Source organism: Pseudomyrmex gracilis, unplaced genomic scaffold (genome assembly GCF_002006095.1).
Source record: "Pseudomyrmex gracilis isolate BER0280 unplaced genomic scaffold, ASM200609v1 scaffold_94, whole genome shotgun sequence".
In the NCBI taxonomy this organism is placed as follows: domain Eukaryota; kingdom Metazoa; phylum Arthropoda; class Insecta; order Hymenoptera; family Formicidae; genus Pseudomyrmex; species Pseudomyrmex gracilis.
The window spans coordinates 1-17,610 of NW_018020678.1; the positions used below are offsets into that span (position 1 = coordinate 1).

General features: G+C 37.4%; 3 protein-coding genes across 3 annotated transcripts in view; 2 read left to right on the forward strand and 1 right to left on the reverse strand.

The window, feature by feature from the left end:
• The first annotated feature begins 67 nt into the window (after nucleotides 1-67).
• Nucleotides 68-6,756, forward strand: LOC109855648 (putative ATP-dependent RNA helicase TDRD12). Its single transcript, XM_020430114.1, has 14 exons — nucleotides 68-89; nucleotides 2,279-2,334; nucleotides 2,477-2,540; nucleotides 2,613-2,797; nucleotides 2,918-4,087; nucleotides 4,165-4,414; nucleotides 4,534-4,677; nucleotides 4,779-4,960; nucleotides 5,128-5,253; nucleotides 5,349-5,506; nucleotides 5,581-5,754; nucleotides 5,857-6,028; nucleotides 6,203-6,382; nucleotides 6,450-6,756. The coding sequence occupies exons 2-14, from the start codon at nucleotides 2,284-2,286 to the stop codon at nucleotides 6,636-6,638; spliced, it is 3,045 nt and encodes a 1,014-aa protein (XP_020285703.1). The 5' UTR covers nucleotides 68-89; nucleotides 2,279-2,283; the 3' UTR covers nucleotides 6,639-6,756.
• Nucleotides 6,757-7,390: 634 nt separating this feature from the next.
• On the reverse strand, nucleotides 7,391-9,698 carry LOC109855642 (transcription termination factor, mitochondrial). Its single transcript, XM_020430108.1, has 5 exons — nucleotides 8,968-9,698; nucleotides 8,674-8,770; nucleotides 8,444-8,597; nucleotides 7,936-8,265; nucleotides 7,391-7,834 (listed from the first exon to the last, which is right to left on the reverse strand). Exons 1-5 carry the CDS (start codon nucleotides 9,574-9,576, stop codon nucleotides 7,489-7,491), a joined length of 1,536 nt encoding a protein of 511 aa, XP_020285697.1. The 5' UTR covers nucleotides 9,577-9,698; the 3' UTR covers nucleotides 7,391-7,488.
• Nucleotides 9,699-11,791: 2,093 nt separating this feature from the next.
• Nucleotides 11,792-17,610, forward strand: part of LOC109855630 (venom dipeptidyl peptidase 4) — a 254,295-nt gene continuing 248,476 nt past the window's right edge. The window contains exons 1-2 of the mRNA XM_020430087.1: nucleotides 11,792-11,869; nucleotides 12,766-12,975. Of these exons, the coding sequence (XP_020285676.1) occupies nucleotides 12,787-12,975 (189 nt within the window). The 5' untranslated portion in view covers nucleotides 11,792-11,869; nucleotides 12,766-12,786. The remainder of the gene's footprint in view (nucleotides 11,870-12,765; nucleotides 12,976-17,610) is intronic.

Below are 17,610 nucleotides of genomic sequence, written 5' to 3' on the forward strand. Positions count from 1 at the left end.
GTGTTAATAATAGCGTTTAAGTACTGGGACAAGATAGTTTAAGTATTGGGACAAGTTAGAAAACCTGTTTAAGCACTGGGCCATAGCAGGTATGTTAGAATTCGATTAATTTACTTTGTTTTTCTTTATAAACCCAGTTCTTCAAAGCTTTATTTAGTGAAAACATAGTCTGGTTTTTTAAATAAATACTAATACTCACCACCAAAAGTTAAATTATACGAGTATGATTTGTATATGTTAAACAGCTCTCTTAAACGTTTAAGTATTAGGACATTTACCTTACTTGCTCTTTTTTTTTATCTAATTGGTTGAATCAGAAAGAAGACATTTTCAAAGACACGTGACTTTATTTTAGTCACGTTGGGCTGTGTTCCGATTCCCTACCTTAGTAGATCCGAGTGTTATTTTATCTTTGTTTTAAATCTAGTGAGTGATAAAGAAAGTATACCCGGGCGAGGAATCGGAATATAGCTTGTGTGCGTATCCTGGCCGCTCTTATAGCAATTTTGGCTGGTCTACGACTGCATATTTTGGGTGTTGATGTAACTTGTGTGTTCGGCTGGTCGAATGGTGCAGTTCCTTGCTGGTGCCGCGTATTCGTCTGAGCTCAGTATACTGTATAGATGCATGTTGGGTGTACACAAAGTGGCTATCGCAAATTAGTTGGAGCCAGTTGGGCTGCGGTCCGTTTCATGCTTAAGCGCACATTTATCTATAGTATACGTGACATATACTATAGATAAATGCGCGATTAAGCATGAAACGGACCGCAGCCTTGGTGTGGTCTCGTGTTCGGCTGATACCAGAGAGAAGCCTGAGAGCGGCCACGGCCATAAGAGTTTCTGTCATAGCTTTTCGAGGACATGGTTCTATTCCGTGGTATGAAAACACCGACGTGGTGGGGATACGCACACAAGCGAGAACCGTCGTCATACATCAACATAATATGTCTGCACACTTCCACGAGCGCACACGGACAACGGTCTCGCTTGTGTGCGTATCCCCACCACGTCGGTGTTTTCATACCACGGAATAAAATCATGTCCACAAACTTAGCACGGAATAGAACCATGTCCACGAAAAGCTATGACAGAAACTCTTATGGCCGTGGCCGCTCTCAGGCTTCTCTCTGCTGATACACACTAGCGTGGTCGAAATATTCAGTGCAACACCACATGAGTGTACGCGCTGCACACTTGCACCAACTCTACACAGGTGGCACACCGGTGCAGACCAGCCGAAATCGCTATTAGCAGAGAGAAATCTGAGAGCGGCCATCCTATTGTAATTTTTTACGACAGTTTCAGTCACAGACTTCTATATACTACACTAGACCGCTAGCTCGCGTGATTTCAGCGTAGATAATGGCTACAAAATCTATGTACAATGGGGGTACTGTGGAATGCGGGTTTCATTGGTTGATTTTGACGATAAGGAGAGTTTATCCAATCATTGCCTATATACTTATGTACGTGCGCGACGATGCATGCGCAGATAGCAATTCAGCAGTTCAGCATAGTGAAGGTTATATGGCGGTTGACGGCATAAAGCACACATTAAAAGAAACGAAAACCAATATGCCAAAATATTGTGTTTTTGGCTGTCGAAATAAGGCAGACAAAGAAAAAAACCATACAACTCAATCAGCTGTCAAACATGACGGCCATCTTGCATTCTTCAGTACTCCCATCTTCCCCCTCCATGACGACTTAAGTACATAGATTTTGTAGCCAGCCGTACAAAGAAGCTAGCGGTCTAGTATACTATAGAAGTCTGTGGTTTCAGCCGCTGGTTTTAGCCGTATTTCCACAAAAGTGGAACTCAAAGGCCGTTCTACATTAAACGCAAGTTTCAGATCTCGTGGAATTGACCAATTGCAGAGTCAAATCAGCCAATCGACCAACGTGATTCATCAGTTCCACGAGACCTGCGACTTGCGTTTAATGTAGAACGGCCTTTGAGTTCCACTTTTGTGGAAATACGGCTAAAACCAGCGGCTGAAACCGTCGTAAAAAATTACTATAGGATGGCCGCTCTCAGGTTTCTCTCTGACCAAACCAAACCTAGAATGATGCAACTGCGCTGATAGCGCGCTCTCCGAACGCAGCCTTTGAATGTAATTCTCCTAACTTATCAAATAGGTCATTTGATATGAAAGGTTGATTCATGCTAGTATGAGAAAATACTTTTATTTCTTTTACTTTCTAAAAAGTTTGATTAGAAAATAACAAAGAAAGAGTGATGTAATTAAATATTTGTTGTGTAATTTATATTCTAGAGAAAATGCCGAGTATTATGAAGGACACTGTAATAAATAACTGCTCGAATCAGCAGGTAAGATAAAAAACAATAGATTACGTTAAACAAAACATTTTAGAAATTTACTTTTATAACGTATGAGGTGATTAGATATTAGTAAAACTAATACCGACAAAAAAATAATATTTAAACAACACTGAAATTGGTTTTTAAACAGGAATATGAAAGACCAGGAGCTTTTCTTAATTCAAAAGTACAAAATCTTCATCAAAAGATTGATGGTAATAACAATAAATATATATAAGTGAAAATTATTTAGATGTAAAAAATCTACATTGTATACTTGATTTTAGATACCATTCCTGTCAATGCTGTTCCGATTAATGTAACAAGTGTGAAGAATCCATATCTTATGACAGCTTATGTAATAAAGGAATACGAAAAGACCATAGAGCAAATTGTGAGAAAGTTATGGAAGTTTGTTAAAACTGAAGAGTTTTTGAACAAAGACAATGATGTGGATCTTAACATCGGTGATGTGAGTGATACTTTTATTATGGCAGAGTTGGACAAGTTTCTCATTAATCTGAAAACATTATTCTATTTTTATTACATAAAAGAAATGCATATTAGTTTTCTTATTAAATATATTTTGCAGATGGTTATTGTGCATTGTGAAAATTACAGAAATATGATAGAGTTACCATCGTTTATTTGCCGTGGTTTAATAACAAATATTTCAAAAGAAACTGGAGATTATTACATTTTTCTGGTTGATTATGGCACTTGTGTCAAATTAATCAGAAATGACTTGTCTGTGGTCTCACATAATTTTCTCTCTACAAAACATTTAACAAAGTATGTCAGTGTGTACAATATCTTGCCGCTTTGTCAAAAAAGTAACAGTTCAAGCACAACAATTCTAGAAGAATGGAGTAAGGAGGCAATTCAATATACAAAAGATCTTTTTGCGGCATCTAAAATCATATATTTTGATTATGTAATGACTGCGGAAAAAAGTGGAATAGAATATGGAGAATTTTATTTAATCATTGAGGACATGACCATACATCTAAGTAATATCTTAGAGATCAAACATCATGCGATTTGTTCAGAGAAAGTGCAAAAACTTGTTAAATCTTTGAATTACAAACAAGAAAATAAAACAGAGCCTGTTGTGCATGTGAACATTTCAAATAGAACAAACAATAAAATAAAATTTTTCAATTCTTTGAAGAACTCTATGAGAAACAAACATATTTTTCACAGTGACAAAATTCTGATAAAGAGCCACATATACTGTGGAGTATTTACTGATGTTAGTCATCTTGGATATCCCCATGAAATATATGAGGGTTGGAAAGAATTCTTTAAATCTACGAGACCAATGAAGTTACAAAAACATATGTGGCCAGCTATAAATAAAAGATTGAACGTTGTCGCTGTCGGGCCACCGCAATGTGGCAAAACTAGCGGTTGTGCAATGGCTGCGTGTGGCTTAGCCACTTTGTACAAACATCAATCACATAAACCAACTGAACCGTTGATACTATTCTTATGTTCTTCATCCTCTGATGTAATAGATGTTCAGTCGATATGCACATCACTTTTAGAGAACATTGATGGTGTTAAATCTGTAGCAGCACTTAACAGAAGAACATATAGATCAGTAGCGGCGACGATATATAGCGGCTGTCAGATTTTAATTACTACACCGCGATATCTAGTTCGCTTCCTGAATACGGCCAAAGGTGTGTTATCATTTAACAAACTTACATGTTTAATTTTGGATAATGCTGACATCATTTTGCGAAAATATTATGATTCAGTAAGTATAAAACCTCGAATTATACTTAATGTTTCTTGCTATGATAGTGAAAGTCATGAAATGTTTATATAACACAGATGGCAGAATTGTTCAAAAAACACAACATAATCAAAAACCGCGAAGTACAAGGAGACAACGCACCGATATTACAAATAATTTTATCGGCAACGTATTGGACAACTGAAATGAACAACTTTGTGCCTGTTACAATGTACAAACCGTATATATGTATCGCATCGCTTTCAGAAGCCATTGTTTTCAAACAACAAATTGTAGGTCTGGAATTGCATAAAGTGAAATCCGGGCTTAAAACTCATCTGGTATCAGGTGAAACAAATTATCATAAATATATGTTCTCTCTAAACACATTTAATTAAGAACAGACTAATATATATCATGTATATATGTGTTTATAATAAGTACATAATTGGTTTAATATTTTCTAGATCTGTTGAAAGACGATTACAAGTCATTGAAGACAATGATAGTATGTATGAATTCGAAAGAAGCTAAAGAGTTAAAAGCAAATTTACTTCCAACAAAAGAAACTATATTGATTCATGAAGAAATGAAGTTTTCTGAAATACAAAGTACAACAATTGTGATATTTTTACACATTAACATAATTAATACACTTGAAAATATTCTAATATTTTCAATTATCAATTTTTATGCCTTTCAATTTTTATAGCCTTACAAGAGGATTGGAAAGCATGTGTATGCGATTTCTACCCAGTTTTGATATGTACTGACGCGGTTCTATCTAAACTTAATTTTACCGATATTCAGTGGTTGATACATTATTCTGTGCCGTCAGAGACAAAAACTCCGTTTAGTTATAGATTGTCTGTGCTTTTGGATATCTTATCACAGGTAACTAGTTACTCGTATAAGATAAAACGAATTACCAGAAAAATATTTTTCTTTAGAAAAAAAGTTTATAATTTATATATACTCTCTGAATATTATTTGTTATACTATACATTCATATATGAATAATTTTGCTGTACTTACTCTAATATTGTTACATACACATTAAGGATAAAATAAAGTGTAAGGTAACTATAATTATTGACGAAAACATCATAAAACCATTACCAAGCATAATACGTATGATGCAACAAATGAAAGTGGCGATACCTCCAGAACTCTCGAAAAATACTGAAGTAAGTTAACAGATCTTAATCGAAATTTGTTATAAATTTCTATCAAATATACATATATTTTCTTTGATAAGTAATGTCTTTCATAATTTGTTTAGCAAATTCAGCTTATATTAGAAAGAGATAAAAAGGACTACGCTATGTGTGACCAAGTGAAATCGTTTGGTTTTTGTGAGGAATTTTCTTTGCGAAACACTTGCGAATTCAGGCATTGCGTGATTCCCGAAATTGACGTGCCAATTGTTGACATACAAAAGTAAACAAGTTTTTATTAACTTTCACTTTATAGTGTTATGCATTATCTCATACGTTTTTAATTTTTTTCCATAGAACCGATAAGATAAAATTCAGAATAACACATACTCATGACGTGACACATTTTTCGGCGAGAATACTTGAACATATTCCACACTCAAGCACATCGAGAAAAATAACGTTTTCTAATGTGGAGTACATGGAAAATCGGTTAAAAATTCAAAACTACTTTCACAAGGATGAAAACAGGTATTGTATTGTATTATATTGTACTATAAATTTTCTTGTTCAGTTTAGTTGCTATCCAAAGATAGCAATATGTTTCCATATGTATTTTTGAAAACTGTACAGGAAAATGTGTATCTCTACTAACGTGGGTGATATCTGCGTTTTGGAACACCCTAAGGAAAAGTTTAACCGAGTACAAATTCGACGTATCAGACGGGATAGAAACGTTTCCAAACACGTCAACTTTGTGGACTTAAGATGCGTGGATACCGGTGTCATATATGAACACATCAACGTAAGATTATTATACTTTGAAACATACACGATATTTATATTCAAATTGTGTTTATTACATATTTACAAATTTTATAGCTTTGTGACATTTTTTCCCAAGTGTATATATCTTTTGTATACTAATATATAAGATGTAAACACTGAAACAAAATTTCATGCGACATAATTGTTACAGACACGTCAGTTACTACACATTCCGGACGAATTAATGAATCTTCCGAGCCATATTATGGAAATATATTTAGCTGGAGTGAAGCCATGTGACGAGGAATATATGTGGAATTATGACACCAACGAATTCGTTCACAAGTGGCTTGTAGAAAATTACGACGAAGGATGTTACCTTACTGGAAAAGTGAGTGTGATCTACCGCACTGTGTGAGAAGATAAAAAACAAATATATGCAAATAAATTATTTGCAGGTGTGTCTTACTCTCGGGAATACGATTTGGTTGGAAGATGTTCAAATTGGAGTAAAAGTGATCGGTCACGCAGACATGATGTTCTCCTTGAAAAAGAAGCTGATCGATGAAAACTGTACAGTTCGGAACGAAGAACACATACCGAATCTGATCAAACTTTGCGAGATCGCAGGATTGACAGTCAATTGACATTCTTGAATTGGATTTCATTTCTTGAATTTACTTTACGCAAGTAAAGTAATTTTTTACCATATATATAATACTTCTATATTGCTAGTACGGTGCCGACCTGAAGCCCAAATGTTACGGTGCAGACAATATAGTAGCCACTCTCTCTCGCGCAAGGTCCAGCTGCTTTGTGCGCATGCGGTGAACATTCAAGCACGCTTGGGCATTTCTCTTTCTCGCGTTCTTTCTCTCACTTTCCAATGCTTTGTCTCGCTCGCACTCGCTTAGTAGACGCGCCTGCGCTTAATGACGCTCGACTATCTATGCCCATATTTGGACTTCGTGCGTCTCTCTTTCTCGGGCCTCGTGCCTCTCATTGCGAAGATACGCGACTAGCAATATAGAAGTATTATATATGTTTTTTTACTAAAAACAAAGACTACGAATTGTATTATGTACATTATAATTGTTTTATTTTCCTGTATATTCATAGTTCACGAGGTATAAAATGTTACATTACGATGTTAATTTTGTACATTGATAATTTTGTTTTTTATACATCTCTGAGACTCTATTAGGTCTACCGGAAAGTTCTGTCTGTTTTTGGAATAAAACAAAATACAAAGTTTTCTTACCGTCAATAAACTTTATTAAATAATATAATTGCCATTATTATTAATGATTTTTTGCCAGCGTGAGGGCAATTTGTATATCCCATTTTTGAAAAATTAAGAAAAATTCGTATTTTGTTTTATTCCAAAAACGGGCAGAACTTTCCGGTAGACCTAATATATAGATTTTATAAGTTTTATAAAAAAAGATGAAGGTAATAATAAAATACATTAATTTTGAAATGTTAATGCTGTTTAAATTAATGTAATCTTACATACTTATCAAAGCTTTTCCTACTGTACGTTAATAAATTGACTTTTGGTATCAACTTCGCTGCTCTCAGTATTTCAAGTCGCTCGCGTAGCGTTTCCAAGTTAAAGAAAAATACCCGCGGATAACGTATTATTTCGTCACCTTTTATACCGTACTGTTGCAGCATACTAATCAATTGGTCTAATTTATGTACATTCACTCGCAAGACAGACGGCCACTTTTTACTTGTTTTTTCAAGAGTCTGTTCACTGATGTTTAATTTTTTCACTAAATATTCTTTAACACTATATTCTTTCAACACCTCTTGTTGCAAAAGGATCTTCTTTATATTTCTGTGTAAGAAAAAATTCACGTTAAATAACAGTCAACATTTTGTGTTTTTCACATTGTGATTTGGTTTCATTGTCATTCTACAATTGTTATCGTTACATACCTTTCAAATGCGCATTCGGATAATACTAAAAGAGTTAGTGTTGGAGCAATATTATTTTTCTTTAAAATCTCAATGCGATTCTTTATGGTTTCCGTGTTGAAATAAAAAATACGATCATTTCGTAAAATCTCTTTGCTACAAATTCTATTTTGATGTAATAGATTAATTATCCGATCTAATTTCGATAGATTTATACGTAAAATATGCGGCCATTTCGTGAGGGCAAGATCAAGAGTTTCCTCATTAACCTTCAATTTGGTTAATAAATATTCACTGACAGTAGTGTGAGATTTCAGTAAGCCGCGTCTTATGTAATTTCTTTCAACAGCTCTGATGGAAAAATAAAACTATTGATTTTTTCTTGCTTACAGAGTAACACGACAATAATATCAGTAAAATACAAATATTATTTCTCATGCACAATTTTTGTATGTAAATAAGATTCTAAATACAGAGAAAAGAAAAATCAATAAGTATCACATTTTTCTACAAATCTTTTTGATAGTACCTTGCTATAACTCGAAGTGGACATCTTATGGCCCATGGTCTTATCTCCAAGTTTCCTGTGTCCTTGTACAATTCACATCTGTGACGAATATGATTTTCACTATATCGAAGTACCCACAAATCATTTAGTATACGCTCATTATTCACATTATATTCTGCAAAAACAAACTATTTAAAACTGATTATTTTCTATCACGTTTTATATAATATTGTTGTCTTCAAGTTTCTCACCTTGCAATACATTTAATTTTTTCTCCAAGAATGAAATTGGGATTTTGAGTATAAATGGATATCGCACTGTTAATTCAGCCAACTTTTCTATGCTACACTACAAAAAAGCAACAATCATGTAGTATACACGCAGAGATCATAAAATGTAATACACTGCAGCACACATGAAAAAATCTACGCACAAAAAGGTAAACAAACAGACTCTTATAATCCTTAAACATATGTAATCATTTTCTTAAGAGAAAAAAATTATTTTACACAATCTTAATATTTACACTTACATAAAGAAATTACCTTCAATCTATCAGCGAGATATTCTACTTTGTTATATGTATAGAAATACATGTCATTTTGACAATAATGTACATAATTTTCGAGTTCTTCCTGAGTCAAGCGTAACCACGACACAAGGTGATCGTTATTCATATTGAGAGCATCGATGCACTTGAGTTTATCTTCAATTTTATTGTTCTCGTGCGCCAACAGCCAGACGTTTCTCCTAATAGTACTTTTTTGAACACCTCTTTCTAACAAATTATAATAATTGTTCAGAACATTCGCCCTAGATCTTTTTTTCAATTGCGGATAATCTATAATTATTTTATTCGCTTCCGGCAATGATATATCCAATATTTCTCTGAGAGTCTGTATCATAACCTTGACGATGGGCTTGTAATTTGTCAGATAATCGTCAAAATTCGATACCTCGCAGGTGTGATCCCGCAACACATCCGTATCTTCCTCATCTATATTTTTGTGCACCCATCTCTTTTGCGTCGAAAACTGGACAGAAGATGAATATTCCGTCAGATGCTGCGACGAAACGCACCTCACAACCTGCAACTTTCGAGGCTGAGATTTCAACGCGATACTTGCAATCACTCGTTGCAAAAATCTAGCCATTTTTATCGGAAACTACGCTCTTGTTATATTCGGCTGTCATTACGCATCTCCGTAAAATTTTAATTATCGTCGCGCTCGCTCGATTAAATAAAAACATTCGCAGTTTCGTCAGGTCTGGTAGAATTGACTAATCGTATTGGGTGCGTTCAGACAACTCAACAGTTGTACAACGGTTGAGAGATAATCACTTCTGATTGGATCATACTTTTGGAACCGCATCAGATTTTGAAGAATAGTCCTATCATAAGTGATGATCTCTTAAGAGCCGTCTACAAAAAATTGACAAATCACAATCGATTATTCTTCTGTACTTTGTCTGTGATTGGTCAATTTCTTACTATTACGGCCTACAACTCTCCATTGTAGACGGCTCTTTAAACGTTGAATTATCTGAACGCACCCATTGATCAAATCAGCCAATTGATTGGGTGCGTTCAGACAACTCAACGGTTGAGAGATCATCACTTATGATAGGACTATTCTTCAAAATCTGCTGCGGATCCAAAAGTATGATCCAATCAGAAGTGATTATCTCTCAACCGTTGTGCAACTGTTGAGTTATCTGAACGCACCCATTGGTCAATTCTGCGAGATCTATATCTTGCGTTTGCGCTTGCGATCAATGTAGAACGGGCTTTAAGCCTATTCTACGTTAAGCGCAAGATGCAATCGCAAATAGCAGGTCTTGTGGAATTGACCAATCACGTTGCTCAATTGGCTGATTTGATTGCGTCTCAATGTAGAACAGGCTTAAAACCTGTGTGTGTCTATCATTCCAGTAATTTTACAGACTTCATATCACTCTCCCACGAAAGTTTTGCGGCAACATCGCTGCGCGACTCTGTATATTTATTTATTATACGATTTGTCGATAATTTTGTATATATATGACAAGTGGACATCGCGGCGGTCACGGACGCGTTCCGTACGCGAGCGCCGCGATGTCCACGTGTCAAACACGTAAACTACACACTTCAGTAGATAAAAACGCTATCTTTCTAAGTGATCTGGTTCTGTTCCGCGCTACGTGCGCGCGTTTTGATTTCGATACTTCGAGAATCGAATTATATCGAGAGGTATACCTATATATACTACAAACATATTACATTATGTGAGTGTGAAGGTATAATAAAATAGCTAAGCCGCGCATCTGTCCCTTTCATTTTCCTCTGTGCTAAGTCTGGCTTATAAAGTCGGCTCAAAACAGCGTGTCACGGCCGTGTACCACAGATGTTTTTTACGACGCGCGCATAATATTCTTTCTTCTTCATCTGCCAGTTGGAAAAACGGCAGCGCTCGAAGAGTTTTGCGGTTCGAAAGAATTTGACGCGCGCGAAATCAATGCGCATCCTTACGGATCGAAATTCGCATCGAGTCGTAAAATTTAATTAATTATCAGCCTCAACAAATGCAATCAATTATTGTATTTTGCGAAAGACCGAGTTATATAGTATGTGTATTCCTATTACCTAGCCGTTTCAATATAGGTATACGAAATTCAAGTTGAATAGTTCCGGAACAATATTAAGCGGAATCGAGGAAGTGTTATGAAACCACTCGCAATTTGTATAATTATCGCAATGGTCACGGTACGTCGCGAAAGTATTATTGTCCGCGCACAAGCGAACAATAGTACGTAGTACGGAAATCAGTATGTCGACACGCTTTAGCGAGTTTCTGCATATTTGCGACATTGCACTGTGCGAAACAACACATACACACACGCGCACGATTTTTCGAAAGAAATTACTTCAAAGGTACGTATGTAGAAAAAATGAACTTCTTAAGGACTTAAGAAAATTTCGTAGATATTAAATTCGAATAAAAGACTTTATTTGTGTGTGTGTGTGAGAGAGAGAGAGAGAGAGGAAGAAAAAACAATTAAATGATCATTTTGTTAGACCTCGTAAAAGGTTATTTTATTCGAAAAGTGTGTGTTTTACTCCGTTTTACAGTTAAACCTTAAATGTGTATTGACGCGAGCGAATTCCGCAGTCAACCGTCTCTCCAGCGCGGAGAAACTGCGAACTTTATTCCGTCGAGCGTGTAGATTATTAGTATTATTATTATTATTGTTGTTGTACGAATAGAGAAAGACTGTGCTTTCACCCGAGAGTTGCCACGTGATACTGCAAATCAGTTCGCGTCGTCTGCAGGCAGATGCGCGCGGATGCGTTTTGTCTCGTGAAAGTTCTTCTCTCGGGCTCGGTGTGTATTCCGCGGAATTTCGCCATGCAAGCGGGAATCGAGATACGTCGCGTTTCTGAAAGTGATGGAGCATGATTGAGCACACGTACGTATTGTATATATATACAAAATATCGACAAATCGTATAATAAATAAATATACAGAGTCGCGCAGCGATGTTGCCGCAAAACTTTCGTGGGAGAGTAATATGAAGTCCGTAAAATTACTGGAATGATAGACACACACACACACACATACACACACATTATCTCTCTCTTTCTCTCATTGAACAAATAATTATTTATTAAAATTTTTGCACATGTTGATGTTATAATATAATTGTTCCGCGCTTATACATCGCGTTCCGCATTGTCTTCGACTCAACTTAGTTTTCACAAACAATTAGAATCTCGTTTGACATGCATTTCATCCGCGCTCTTGTCACTTCTTGTCGCGCGCAACAACAACGCGATGTGCTGAGCAACCCGAGCGCAAAATACGACCGTGTCGCAACACCACCGACTGTTGTGCACATCAGAGACCGCTAACTCGCGAAAAATGAAAAAACACCGTTCGCCAATCAGATCGCAGACTTATACGCAGCCATATTCGTTTTGTACATGAGAATCGAGCCGTATACACAATTGTGGGAAGGGAGTTGGCGGTCTGGCGTTGCGCGCCTGGTCCGTGACCGTCGCCCGTTTCGAAATTGCGGTGCGCGCTCGAAATAACTTCTGCGGAGCTATCGCTCCATCGGCCAATTGCAACTTGCAATAATTAGACGAAAGAAAGAGAGTCTCGCGAGTGAATTAATACGTTTCGGTGTTTCTCGTCAGATTCTTCGCGAATTTGCGCGCGATATTTTTTCTATACGAAACGCACCGGGAAACGTGTGAGAGATGCGAGTCGCAGTGATTCGCGATGTCGCGGCACGTCGCGGCATCGAAATTTGCGGTTCAAATGCCGGTTGTGAATGTAATCGAAAGTGGAATCCCTGCTTAGTGAGAACCATCGAGAGGAGAAATGGCGGTGAGACATTACGCGCATCAGTACACGGCGAAGTTAACGGGCGAGAAAATCACCGGCGGAAATGTCAGCAGCGAGAACAGCGACGCGGAGGATTACTACCCGCTTATCCATCATGGCGCGAACGTTGCGACAATTAATGCAAATGCGCGAAAGCGAGCGAAAAACATCGGCTGGAACGAGACGGTGAGTACAAATAAAGTTTGTTTTATTTTTCAAGAAGCGGCCTTGCCGATGTTGTCAGCGCGCAAAGAGTGAAAAAAATCCACTTTTACAGAGAAATTTTTTTTCACAAAGAATTTTTTCACTTGTTTTTAGTTTTGCCTTGATGTTTTCAAAATATCTCAAATTTTACTCCGTCGCTTGCTGGAAACTCACATTTGCGAACCCGATTAAAGTGAGGCATCAAAAGATTAGCCGCGTTCGCACGTTATTAGGAGATTAAAAGATTTGGGGGGGGATCTCATTAAATGCGTCGAATCATGTTTTGCTAGAATTCATCACCGCGTGTTTCATTAAGAACATAAAATGACGTGCATTCATCGTGTCCTAACGTGTGTTTTCCCGTGTATGCGCGTAAATTAACATAGCGCGATAATATTTGCATAGATGCGCGCGCTTATCGTTAACACCGATATTTCGCGAAACGATATAACTATTCTTTATTTTTCTTGCGTACAAAGAGTGTAAAAAAGTAAAACATATGAAACAATTATTTATATTTACTTTTGGATAATTTAGTTTTAAATTAGTTTATTTTTAGTTTAGATAATTATTGTTTTTATTATTTTTAGTTTAGATAATTTATTCCACTCTGACGTCAATGCGCATTTTTCTCACAACGTTCTCATACTGTAGAGTACGATTTTGAAATAAGTTTTGGGAGAAAATGATACCAGGGCGATACTTATTAGACAAATAATTTTTTTGTCAACGTCAAAGTCACGCGTGAGAAATGATAACAGTTTCCTACACACACCCAGAAGCATGTTGAGTTGCCTATCTCTCAGGCGCGCTCTCGATACGCGATTCATCGGACCGGCAAAAAATTCCGTTTGGAAAAACAAACTTTACACATCTCACAGAAGTTGTTGAAATTGAATCTCTTCGGAGATCCCATGTGTTTTGTTTTGACAAAAAAAAAAAAAAATTGAATAACTGTAAGACGTATCGCTCAATGTCTTAACACATTCTGCTGGCTTCTGTTTTCTTCAACAAAACAAATTGTGACGCAACGTGGCTCGCAATGTAACGTATATACGCGAAGATAATCGATAGAAACAAAACAAAACAAAACAAAAAAAAGACACGCGTAGAGGCGCGTCAATCCAACGTCGGCGTCACATAAACTGCGAGCTTTGTGACTAAGAGAAAGATGCAGTACGCCTGGGGGAACTATAAATCTAACCTCATCGTCGTCGACGTTCCAGTCACGTGCCGCAGAGAGTTGCATTTCCTCGTTCTGCGTCATCCCTTCTTTCTTCGTTTCCCATCGCCGATCGTCACCACCCGTGTGTGCGGCGGCAGCCACTCGAAACCTTTTCTTTGGACTTGTTGCATTGCGGCGACCGTTGCACCTGCAGTTTATACAACCTGCTTCTTTATACCCGAAGCGACCCTCTTCGAACCTTTTCAATGCGCCTCTCTTATGGGGTGAGAGATAAAAATTTCTCACTCTTCTCTATCGGGGTATAGACATCCGAGAGATACGCAGAGAGCGAGATCTCTTTCACACATGCCACGTATACATATATATATATATATATATACCGTGTGTGTATGAGCGACGTTTGAAAATATGTAAAAAAAATGTTGATCTCTCTCTTTTATTTCAAGTGTCTTATTTACATTAATATTTGCGATATCCGCATTAAATGCGTATTTCACTATAGTGTCGCACTTGTATCTGTTGCATGCTGTCTTGAGACCCATTAATTTATGGCAACTGCAAATGTGTAACCAGACTAACGGTTGAAACACAGTTTGGGGAAGATGTAATGCTGGCGCATTTGCAACACGTAAACCATTACACGCGTCGGAACGATAGATCACCATGAGTTTGTTGTTGTTACGAAAAGATAATAATGCTATCCCGCTAGCTCAGAATACAGAGAGATAACTATATTATTATAAGATACGTGTCTAAACACAATAGTAATGAAATATCATCGCGCGCACCTGATACGCGCACATTAGCAATTTCTATATGTATAAACATTATATTAAAAAAAAAAAAGAAAAGAAAATTTTTTTTAACAACTGCTTTCAAACGCACGTAACGTGATAATAATCCCTGTCTAGGTCTCTCGTTTTTGTGCGCATAAGATACTATATAAACATGATTTAAACTTTTAATACGGCTTTAGTGCCAAAAACTTCATTATCGCGACTTTGTCATACACGCTGCTTCGCTCCCTTAGTGGTCGTAACGTTAGCTACTTTCTGCAATGGAATATTATATGCGCACTATAATACTCCCCCCCTTCTTCGTTGCTTTGTATTTTCACACACAAATATATCTATAAGTTAACATTTTTCTCACATACGAGAGAGAATTGGAAAAAAAATTGTGTAACAAAGAAAGTATATGTTGTTGAAACTTAATTCTGGTAGAAAATACAATACAACGTGCCAACACACAAAGTACAGACTCCGCGCTAGCCAGGCCTGATACTTTTTTTTTTTTTTTTTTTTTATAAAACTTCAAAGATCCGAGAGAGAGAAAGAGAGAGAGAGAGTCGATTATGACGAGATAACCCGGTGAAACTAGCATTTTAGCTCTCGCGAAACTAAAACGAGACTCCGCGACGCGTCTTTATGCGCGAAATTATTAATACGCGCGGCAGGGAGTAATTCGAATTTATGGATAGCGCGCCAATATAATGGTGCACGCTGAATTATTACTCCGACATTGCAGCAAACGATGCGAACGCAGATCTTTAAGGTGGCGCGTGAATGTCGAGGCGAGCGCAACTTTGACGGCCCTATAAACATTCGACGATTTATCGCGAGTGCACGGCCACCTCGTCGTCGTAGTCGTCGTCGTCGTCGTTGTCGTCAAGAACCGGTCGGCTTCCTTATTATTAGCCACCCCCCGGCCCATTGTTTCGAGAGTGTGCTACAGGCAGCTTAACGGCCGCTTTTTATGTGTCGCGGAGCGGAATTAAGCGCGTCCCCAATTTACCCCTGCGTACTTTCGAGAGAGCACGCGAGAAAGAAAGAGAGAGAGAGAGAGAGAGAGAACAACAACGCGGCGACTGTTTTGCAGACGCGAGCTGTAAACAGAGTTTCACCCTCCACCTGCATAAATTGCAGTTATTTTTACGCTCCCGTTACTACACACGCGCACCTCATCTTATCGATGAGGAAGATCGCACAAGATAAAAAATATGTATTGTTTTTAAAATTGCAAAATTCGAGCGATTTTTTTTTTTTTAAATAATTAAAAAATATTTGTATAAAATTGCGCTAATTAATGTTTAATTGCGTTTTAGATTTAGTACGAAAGAATTCGTATTATATGAAATTTATGTTGCGCTAGTTTCGAGAGAAAATTACGCCGGTGTCTCAAAATAATCGCGAGCTGAAAGCTCGAGCAACTTTTGAACTCGACACTCACGTCGTTTCTCACGATAATCGGAATAGTTATCAAATAGTTTGTTATTGCGTTGTTTGTACTTTTGTAAGTCACGGAATTGGTGACTCTCTTTTAAATCTCGCTAGACGCGTATATAGATACGTACACGTCGTTTTCATTCTTTAATGATTATTTCACTCATTACTTTCACAGAAAAAAGATTCTTTTGTTTGAGACGTACGTATATTGTGTGCTGCGCTCGCGGTGTAATTTTTACGTTTGTTCGCGACATGTCAGAAGATCGTCGGGATCAAAAGAAACTTCAAAAGGCACTCCACCGTTAGTATAATTTCGCCCGTGGCAAGTCCTCGTCTCGGAAACGAATGAGAAGACCGGAAGCTAGACTTTTACCCCCTTTCGGCCGACCGACTGTGAGCGATTAAACGAAATGTACTTCCCATCGCGTCTCGCCGCATTTTATTCGCAAAACTGTCGCGATCGTTTCGCATTTGAATATTTATTCGTAAAAAGACTGCGATTTTGGTTTTGTTTGTTTTGTTTTTTTTTTTTTTTTTTTTTTTTTTTTTATATTCTTTCATTTTTAACAAAGAGAATACGAAAGTAAAATTGCTAATATCAAAATAGTGTTTTCCTCTGGCGCTTCTTTTCTTCTGCGACATTACTTTCCGGCATTTTTCGGTTGCACACTTTGGCATTAGTCTCGGTAAAATCGACGTGTAAAACGCGCGTATGAAAGAGCAACGAAGGATTATCGATCCGTCGCGGTGGTCTGTTTCTTCCGCACTTGACACCTCGCCAATTCCCACGGCGTGCATACACACATTCGCTATTGTTGCTCTCGCACTCTCTCTCTCTCTCTCTCTCTCTCTCTCTCTCTCTTCAATGTCCTATAATTCTAGGTATATAAATTATTCGCAGACTCTGAGTTCAGTGTCCATGGCAATGGCGAAGCCAATGTCGGCCGAGGTCGCTTATATCTGGCCCGGAACCCTTGGAAACATTCCAGCACGCATTGCGATTTTAACAAGCGATGATGGAAATCCGATATTGCCTACGCCTCTCTCGGCAAAATTTTCTTTCATCCGTGCACACTTACTTAAGTACTTTATAGATCGTTCAAATTGATTCTTTATATTCTATTCGCGCTCTTCTGCCAAACAACACACCGAGTTGTTCTTTTGAACCCCGCGCTCGCGTCAAACTGTCGACGTACAAAGACGTAC

Coding starts and splice junctions, on each gene's coding strand:
- LOC109855648 (XM_020430114.1), top strand. CDS start 2,284: ATGCCGAGTATTATGAAGGACACTGTAATAAATAACTGCTCGAATCAG. Junction 2,541..2,612: donor TCTTCATCAAAAGATTGATG/GTAATAACAATA, acceptor ACTTGATTTTAG/ATACCATTCCTGTCAATGCT. Junction 5,254..5,348: donor AACTCTCGAAAAATACTGAA/GTAAGTTAACAG, acceptor TAATTTGTTTAG/CAAATTCAGCTTATATTAGA.
- LOC109855642 (XM_020430108.1), bottom strand. CDS start 9,576: ATGGCTAGATTTTTGCAACGAGTGATTGCAAGTATCGCGTTGAAATCT. Junction 8,771..8,967: donor ATCTCGCTGATAGATTGAAG/GTAATTTCTTTA, acceptor GCTTTTTTGTAG/TGTAGCATAGAAAAGTTGGC. Junction 8,266..8,443: donor CCACTTCGAGTTATAGCAAG/GTACTATCAAAA, acceptor TTTTTCCATCAG/AGCTGTTGAAAGAAATTACA.